This window comes from Orycteropus afer, unplaced genomic scaffold (genome assembly GCF_000298275.1).
Source record: "Orycteropus afer afer isolate SDZICR_OR568_19922 unplaced genomic scaffold, OryAfe1.0 scaffold00109, whole genome shotgun sequence".
NCBI lineage: Eukaryota > Metazoa > Chordata > Mammalia > Tubulidentata > Orycteropodidae > Orycteropus > Orycteropus afer.
Genome location: NW_006921696.1, coordinates 7,795,811 through 7,805,832, shown reverse-complemented (window position 1 = coordinate 7,805,832; position 10,022 = coordinate 7,795,811). Strand labels below are relative to the sequence as shown.

General features: G+C 37.2%; 1 protein-coding gene across 1 annotated transcript in view; it reads right to left on the bottom strand.

Annotated features, from left to right (window-relative positions):
- Positions 1-5,834: 5,834 nt before the first annotated feature.
- DHX36 (DEAH-box helicase 36) overlaps positions 5,835-10,022 on the bottom strand; it is a gene marked incomplete at its 5' end in the record, with an annotated part of 75,932 nt that continues 71,744 nt past the window's right edge. The window contains 1 exon segment of the mRNA XM_007943566.1: positions 5,835-6,020. Coding sequence (XP_007941757.1) covers positions 5,835-6,020 — 186 coding nt within the window.

Below are 10,022 nucleotides of genomic sequence, written 5' to 3'. Positions count from 1 at the left end.
CTTAGTGTATCTCTACAATTCATAACCATCTCTCTGCACCCTAGTCAGATATATCCCAACACTCCCAAATCATTTCACATAAAACGTTGAAAATCAAAACATAAAAGGTGTATAACACAACCAAAAAAAGATAGCAAATAAGCACATGAAAAGATGCTCATCATAGATATTACATTGTTGTTGTCAGATGCTGTTAATTCCAAGTCAGAGTGACCCTGTGTACAAAAGAATGAAACACTGCCTGATCCTGTGCTATTCTCCCACTAGTTGTCATGTTTGAGCCCACTCTTACAGTCACTGTGTCAATTTTTCTCATTGAGGCTCTTCCTCTTTTTCACTTACCGTCTACTGAACATGATGTCCTTCTCCAGGAACTGGTCCCTCTTGATAACACATCCAAATTACATGAGATGAACAGGATTCTCACTTCTAATGAGCACTTCTGGCTGTACTTCTTCCAAGACAGAGCCTTGTTCTTCACCAATGACTTCAGCACTGCTTGGCCTTCTTTTGTCACCATCAGTTCTTGATCATATGGTACTGCCTGAAACAGCCGAAATTTGACCAGTTCTTTTTGGCAGTGATTCTATGTATTCCTTCCATCTTCTTTTAGTTCTCCTGTGTCATTTAATATTTTGCCCATAGAATCCTTCAATATTGCAACTCAAGGCTTGTACTTTTTCTTCAGTTCTATCAGCTTAAGAAATGCTGAGCATATTCTTTTTGATGTTCTAACTCCAGTTCTTTGCACACTTCATTATAATAGTTTGTCTTCTTAAGCCACTCTTTGAAATCCTGATGTCATCCCATAACTCACTCAGTCTTTGGTCATTATGTGTTCAGTGGGTCAAATATATTCTTCAGATAGTCTCTAAATTCAGGTGTGATATACACAAGGTCATAGTTTGGTTCTCATGGACGTGTTTTAATTTTATTCAGCTTCAACTTGAACTTGTATATGAGCAATTGATGGTCAGTTCCAGTCAGCCCCTGGCCTTCTTCCGACAGATGATATTGAGCTTCTCCATCATCTCTTTCCACAGAAGTAGTCAATTTGACTCCTGTGTATTTCATCCAGCAAGTCATTCGTTTCTGAAAAAAGGTATTTTCAACAAGTCTTACAAAATTTTATAATATGATCTCTGATAATGACTCTATCACCAAGTCATATTTCCCAACCACCAATCCTTCATTTCCAACTTCCGCATTTCAATCACCAGGAATTATCCATGTACTTGATTGTATGTTGTTCAATTTCAGACTGAAGATGTTGATAAAAAATCATCGGTATCTTCATGTTTGGCATTAGTCCTTGGTGCACATATTTGAATAGTTGTATTGACTGGTCTTAGGAGCTCTGGTAGCATAGTGGCTAAGGTACTTGACTGCTAACCAGAAGGCTGGCGGTTCAAACCCACTAGCCACTCCTCGGAAGGAAGGTTGGGCATGCCTACTTCCGTAGTGATACTGCCTCAGAAACCCAAGGAGGGGTCGCTATGAGTCGGGGCTGACTCGATGGCAAATAACAACATTGACTGGTCTTAGTAGGTGCATGGATATTATCCTATCACTGACAGCACTGGACTTCCAGACCGATCTTGAAATGTTCTTTCTGACAATGAGTGCAATGTCATTCCTCTTCGTCATTCTTGGCATAGTGGACTGTCTGATTCATAATGGCCAACACCAGTACATTTCAGCTCACTATTGCCTAGGTTATCAATCTTCAAGCATTCTATTTAATTTTTGACAACTTCCAATTTATCTGGATTCATTCTCCACACAGTCTATGTTCCAATTTACACATGTGCAGCTGTTTCTTCCTATTTTGAGTCATGGCACATTAGCAGATGAAGATACCTAAAGCTTTACTCCGTTCACATTATTAAAGTCAACTGTACTTTGAGGTGGAAGCTCTTCTCCAGTGGTACTGAGTGCCTTCCAACCTGAGAGGCTCATCTTCCAGCACTTTATACACAGTGTCTTGCTGCCATCCTTAAGGTTTTCACTGATCAAATTTTTCAGAAGTAGATCATCAAGTCCCTCTTCCCAGTCCACCTTAGTCTGGAAGTTTCCCTAAAAACTTGTCCACCATGGGTGACTCTGCTGGTATTTGAAATACTGATACCATAGTTTCCAGCATCACAGCAACACACTGAGATACCACAGTATGACAAACTGACAGACAAGTGGTGGATTAAAATAATGAAATCTGATTATACATCTATTAAAGACTAAAAAAAAAGGAAAACAATCAACAAAAAAGTCAGGAACAAAACAAAACCTAAGTAACAAATCTGGCAAGAATGTAAAACACCTGGAACTCTCATACACTACTAGTGGGAATGTAAAGTGGTAGAGCCCCTTTGGAAAAGTTCGGCAGTTTCTTGTAAAGTTAAATAAACACTATATGAAATACCAATTCCAATACTAGGTATTGGGTAGGTATTTACCCAAGAGAAGTGAAAGCATATACCCACACAAAAACTTGTATACAAATGTTCATAGCAGCTTTATTCATAATAGGCAAAAATGGAAAATAACTGTTCATCAACTGGTGAATGAATAAACTATGGTCTATCTCACAGAATGCAACACTACTATAACAGTAAAAAAAGAAGTAGCTACTAATACACATAAAAACATGAACTAATAAATATCAAAAGCACTGTTATGTGAAAAACACAAAAGATTACTTATGACTCCATTTATCTGAAATTGTAGAAAAGGCAATGCTATAGTGAAAAAGAAGGTCAATGACTGGCCAGAAGGTAGAACTGAAAGCAGAGTATTCATTGTAAAGGGGAACAAGACAAATTTTAGGGTTACGGGAAGGTATTATATGAAGATTGCAATGATGGTAATTACATAGCTTTTTATACATCTCACAAAATGCACTGAATTATATACTTACATTGGTTATTTCATTATAGATAAAATATCTTAAAGCTAAGAAAAAAAGGACTAAGGAAATACACTAAAACATAACAGTGGGAACATAATTTTCTTTATATGTTAAATTTCCAAATATTCGACAGTAAGGATGTATTGTTTTAAATTCAGAAAACACCATTTAAAAAACAACAGAATATTACAAATGTATGATTATACCACATGACCACCATTACTTCAAAATAAATACACAGAAACTCAGAGCTAGAAGAACAGAAAGCAAATTATCACTATTTACTCTGCTGTTCTATAAGTTCTAATTTTTAGGATGGATTTTGCTTTAAAATTGCAGCAAGAAAATAACTGGTAGTTACTTGTATAAATATATCAACAGTTTACAATGATGAGTTAGGTAAAAAATTAGATTTCACGTGGAGTCATTATTCAAAGATGCTTGGTAGAGAGTATTCCGTGGTTTCTTCATTTTTAATTTTTTGCCCCCAGAAGTTTATTTTTCAGGGTTTTTTTTCTCCAAAAGTTATCCTCCAGACTCTCAGAAAGATGAAGCAAATAGGTGTTCTTCTTTAGTGTCTTATCCATTAAAACTACTGAAAAACAAACATTCTTAGGTTTGAAATGCATTTTCCACAATGTCTATGTTATAAACAAAGAGACAAATAGAATCTTCAATTAAAATTTCTATCCTGATCAGCTGCTGAAAAGATATAAATTACGAGTGATAGGAACTGCTTTAATTTCTCCAAATACTTCATGTATGAAATAATTCTTCAGGAACATCTTTCCCATTCATATGAAAATGGAAGTAGGATACAAATATTGGTTTATAAGCCTGGAACCAACCAAGTATAATAATTAAAAAAAAAAAAAAAAAAAGAATCACTATACCAAGACCATTTTGTCCAACAGACTGAATTTAAACTGTACAGTAAACACAAGGAAAAAAAAAGCACAAACATAAACACAGAGCAAATAGCACCTGATAGTCATCTTGAGTTTAGAGACAAACTAGTATGTTACTACAATACTGTGATATGACACAATAATAAGAATTCACTGAGTGATATATGACTTTGGATCTGGAACACACAAAACATACAAACCCCTGGTGGGCAATGATGAGCAGTATACATTACCAGAAATGGGAGCAGTAACTGAACCAGGGCTATTAGCAGGTCATCAGAATTATTAATATATCCCAGGCACTGTATGATACTCTTTTCCTTTTATTTCCTTGCATTTACTGGAAGGCACAATAAAATTTACATATTTTGGGTGTAAAAGGATGCTCTTTCTATGTCTCAAAATTTTTCTGGCATGTCCAATACTACTTTCATCAGACATTATGAGTCAAAACTATTAGGCCACAAAGAAAATAGTAGAAACAGTATCACAACAGAGTAAACAGCACTCAGTGATGGATAATGTTTCAGTTAAAATACTTTCTGAGAAGTTATAAAAAATAACCTATTAAAAGTGGCTTGAACAAGGAGCAGTTTATTATATCAAGATAAGTGTGGGTGTAAGGCAGTTATAGAGTTGGTTAATTCAGCAGTTCACCAGCATTATAAAGGACTCTAGTGATTTTCATCTTTCCACTAAGCCAATCTCAGGATATGGTTCTATCTCCCCTGTGATCACAGACAGGAGTTCCAGGTGTCAGCTTCTGGACAATGTCCAGAGGAGAGCAGAATATTTACTCTCTACTAGTAAGGAAACATCTTTCTCTGAAACCCGTTGCAGATTTCTTCTCAGGTGTCACCACTAAGGATACGTTCACATAGTTACGGCTCACCAATTATTCCAGGAGAAATAAGACCAGCTATGATTGGCTTTAGAACAATTCTGATTCACCCTTAGGGACAAGGGCCCACCATACCTGGGCACAGCTGGGTGAAAACTTAAGGAAGAAAGGAGGGCCAGAAGAGCAACCTACAATATCTGCCGCAATGTGATAAGCAAGCACTGAAAACATACAGTACATGTTGTCACACTAGATTCCATTGGCTGAGGAAGTACAACAGCAGGCAGAGCATAGATAAAACGTGTAATATGATGGATAGTTGTACATTAAAAAAAAAATTCAGAGACAGGTTACAGCTAAGGTTCAATAAGCAGATTATCCATGTCAGGCATTATACTATGCACTTTACATCAATTAACACATTTAGTCTTCACAACTGTTACTCTTATTTTACAGATAAGGAATAGGATGCACAGACAGGCTAAGTACATTTATCCAAGACATCTAGTAGCAACAAGGCTGAGATCTGAATCTGCTACATTATGCTGCACAGCGTGATGTGAAAGGGTATATTCATATTCTAAAAACAAAAAAAACATGCAATGAACAAGGAATAGGTGGACATGTAGAAACTAAACCAAGAAGTTAGCTGCGATTTACACACTATACATTTTATTAAATACTGGACTTTATTACAACAAATTACTTTACTTCTGACACAAGTTTTATTTAAAAAAAAAAAAACAAAAAAAACCTGAAGATATTAAAAATCTTGACACTGTTTTTTGGCTAACCATCCTATTCCTACTGGTTCTATAATCAGTCATTAAGGTCAGAAAGATTAATTTTTCATAACATAACAGTAATTTCTCAAGTTGTACAACAATCAATATATATAGTTACAGCTCAAATGTGGACATGACCACAACTTCAAATGTGGACATGATCACAACAAAGTATATGATAAGAGACTATATTGTATTTCGTGGGATATTTATAACCACTACCTACAGTTAACATCATTAAGTCATGCACAATAAGTCTTTAGTACCTACTGAAGGTTTCTATCTTATACATAAGAATTTGTCATGTCCCAGGGTTCAGCATCTAGACAGACAAAAATTAAACTATGATGGAAAATGGCTGTCAGTTGCCTTTTCAGATCACCACAGAAAAGTTGTCAGCTGTGATACCCATCCTGGAGTCGTGGCAGAAAGTTCCTGGGAGTTGCTTTTTCCTGTGTTTTGATCAAATCTATAATAGCGGAAAGCACTGCACAGTCTCTGGATTTAGTGTCATTCCAGTCTACAGGATGAGGATTTTCGATCTTCTCTTGCAGAAGGACATCCAGTTCCTTTCTCAATTCCTAAGGTTAGAAAAATTACACTTATTCAATAGAGGCAGGTGTACTATCACACAATGTAATAAATAAAACTAACTTTAATTGGTAAAAGGAGTTTCATTCCTGAAATATTTCTAAATTTCCTAAACTGAAATACTTAGTGAGCAACCACCTAAAATGTGGTAATAAGTAGCCAACTAAATCGCAGTTAAGTTTAAAAAATTCCACTTTCGAGGTTCAGGTAAGATGGCAGAATAGGCAGACAAACTACACAGACTCTCTTCAACAAAGAAAAGGGAAACTAATCAACACAGATTTAGAAGGTAATCCTGAAGCCCTGAGCTTTGAAAGGAAGGATATAGAAGTGGACTGAACTTCCAATCAGTAGAAGAAACTGCATGAAAACACTGAAAAAGGAGACATATGGAGCTGCAGTCTGTCAGCGATCCTGACAGCACGAACAGCTGGAATATTGCCAAGCGGTGTTAGGACCTAAGAATTAACCTAAAAATTGGACCTACAAGCCAGGGGCTGCACGGAGGACTGCACTGGTAGCTGGTGAGTAAAGGGGAAACAGGGAAGAGGGAGACGAGCCTAGCTGTGAACTTTTGGCAATCTGGAGGGCTCAGCAATTTTGAATGTTTACAAGTGGTTCGACCATTTTGGATATTTAAACCAACAGCATTCTCTCAGATTCCAGGGACCTAATAATAGGTTCCACTGCCAGGGATCACAAGGACAGTCCGGACACGAACACTGGAAAGGTGGGACATTGTCCTTATTACTCTTATACTCCAGCACACCCACTTGGTGAATGGAGGTGTGGCCATCCCTCATTCCTACCCACCTTCTGGGCTGGCAGGAATTCCATCCAAGTCTGAGTGCTCTGACAGAGCCTGGGTGCCCTGCTCTGCCCAGATTTTTTTTTTTCCTTTTTTTTGTTAGTTTGCTTGTTTTTCTCTGTTTCGAAATTATTATTTTATTTCCATCCTTTTTAATATTATTCTTTCACCTTCCCTTCCCAGGTTCTACTTTTCAGCTTTTTCTCTCTTCCCTGTTCCTGGTTCCCATTGTTTTCTTTCACGCAGTTCTCCCCATTCCTTGTCTTTTTATATTTTTCCCAGTCTTTTCTTTACATTCTCTTATTCTTTTCTCCTGAGATATTGTGGTCTCCCCCTCCTTCCTTTTCTTTGTATATTTCTTTTGGCTTTTTAAAGTATTTCTTTAAATATTTTCTTTCATTTACTGCCTTCCCTCTTTTGCTTTTACTTTTTTGATGGTTTTCCGATGGTTGTTTTTGTCTGAGTGGGAGACAGCCACCATTCCCATACAATGCAACCACACCCAAGCCTCCTGAGGCTCCATTTACTGAGTGAGAGTCGTCATGTCTTCTCTACCAACTGGCCAATAATACATGACCCCCAGGAAGGTTGGGCAATCTACTTCCATAGAGATACTGCCTTGGAAACCCAAGGAGGGGTCGCTATGAGTCAGGTCCAACTCGATGACACATAACAACAACAACAGGAAGAGCCTGACTCACCCTTAACTGCTCTTCACAAACAGTTAAGAGATGAGTGCAGCCACTCTCATTCTCTATCACATCCAGAGAAATGTGGTGAGTGCATAAATGCTGCCAAATAGTGAATAGAAAAGCACAGTACCCTGCCTATTCAGACAGATCCAAAAAAATCAAAGAAAATGAGTATCTTGGGTGAGTCACTCCAACATACAATAATCAATTAAACAGAACTACAACAAAGTCAGAATGTCTCAGAGACAACAGACCATCAGAGTCCACACAAAGCAGCAAGATAAAGGGATAGAAAAAAGGGAGCAGGATACAGACCAAGAACATATCCCTGAGGAAAGCAGCAGCATTGGAACTCCCTGATAAGGAATTCAAAAGAATTATACTTAGGTACCTTCAATAGAATGAGAGAAGATAGATCAAGGAAAACACTGACAAAATTAAGGCAAACACAGCTAAAACCCTGGAACAATTTTGAAAGAAAATACAAGAACAAAAGGACAAAATAAATGAAAAATCAGAAACAATATAAAATCTACAGATAGAAATCCAGATTAATACTAAATTTTCAGGAATAGGTAACACATGGAAAAGGCAAAGGAGCAGAATCAAATCAGTAGAAGAGAGAATTAATGAGACTGAAGACAAATATCTGAATACTTCATTGGAAAGAGATCAATCAGAAAAACAATCAAAACAAAATGAAGAAAGCCTAAATTTCAGAGGAGATACCATCAAAAGGAATAACCTATATGTAATTGGAATTCCAGAACACTAAGACAAAAAGAAATCCACTGATAAAATTGTCCAAAATTTGTTGGAAGAGAACTTCTCAGATATGTTGAAAGATGAGAATACATCTATTTAGGAAGTCCAACAAACCCTAAACAGGATAGACCCCAAAAGAAAACCACTTACATATATAATCACCAAATTCACCAAAATCAAAGAGAAAGAACACAGAAAGCAGCACAAGAAAAACAAAGTTATCTACAAACGGCAACCAATAAGACTAAGATCTGATTTCTCAGCAGGAACCATGCAGGTGAGAAATAATAAGATGGTATATATATAACGCTGAAAGAGAAAAATTGCAACCAAGAATTACATCCCCATCAAAATTGTCCCTCAAATATGATGGTGAATTTAGGACATTTCCAGATAAGCAGAAATTAAGGGAATTTGTTAAAACCAAACCAACCTTACAAGAGATACTAAAAGGAGTCGTCCTTTGTACAGAGAACCAGTAATAGCAAACAACTGACCACTAATATACAAGATGATATAACCCAGAAACCAACATAGCTATGGAAGTATCCAAAGGAAAATAAGCTTACAAGATTGTAAACAGGGAACCAGAGACATCAACTGGCAAATGAGGACAACCACAAACCAAAAAAAGGGAAAAAACAGTGTAGTTAAAGAACTTCTAAATGGTGAGGAAGTCAAAGAGAGTACAAGATAGAATAGACTGTTCTAAACTCAGAGAAAAACTATAAATCACGGGGTAACCTCAAAGAAAAATGATAAACGTTCACATCACAATAAAAAAGAGGACAAGCACAAATATTTGGCGAATACTAAAACAACAGCAACAAAGGAAATGATAACACGATTCATAAACAAAATGATCTCAGCTGTTGTGTAGTAAATTACTTGGTATGGCTTTCTAACCATAAGTCTTTATAAACTCCATGATGGAATTTGCTATGAGAAACTGAGTAGCTTCTGATTGTTAAAATCATCCACTTGGGGTATTTCTGTTGGGAGCAACACAAAGTAATGTTCTGGGAAGTTTGTTCTCTCTCAGATGCTTAGAATTCTGATGTTATGATTGGTTAGTTTGGCCACTCTGCCAGGCTCAAAAGGAGTCCCCCAAGAGGCAGAAGAAGTCTCTCTGACTGCTGGGTAAGGAAGAAGTGTTGCTGAGAAAGAGATACTAAGAGACACGCACTGCTGAGAAAGAGACACTGAGAGATACGCGCTGCTGGGAGAGAGACTGAGAGAGACTGCTGGCTGAGAGACGGCAGGCTGAGAGAGACTGAACGTTGTTCCTGAATTTGAATTGTAGCCTGGTGCTTCCCTAAAAAACCCTGTAATCTGTGAGTTCTGTGTGGCCACTGCAGCGAATTATCGAACCTAGCAGAGAAGTGGTGGGTGTTGTGGGAGGAACGGTTGGTGTCAGGGTTACTGAAAAGGCTGGAGGGAGGAAGCGTGTCTGGCCTCACAGGAATAGGTCTTGAGCTGTTAATGGTAATTTTGTTTTCCTCTTGTGAGATGAAAAGAGGTCAGAAGATACAGCCTCCCTGCCCTTTTAGCATTAGCACAGAAAATTATATGGAATAAAAAAACCAGGAACACCACATAAAAAACACATAACAAAATGACACCAACCAATTCATGCTTGTCAATAATTACACTGAAAGTCAATGGATTAAATGCACCACTCATGAGATGAAGAGTTGCAGACTGGATAAGAAAACAAAACCCATCAA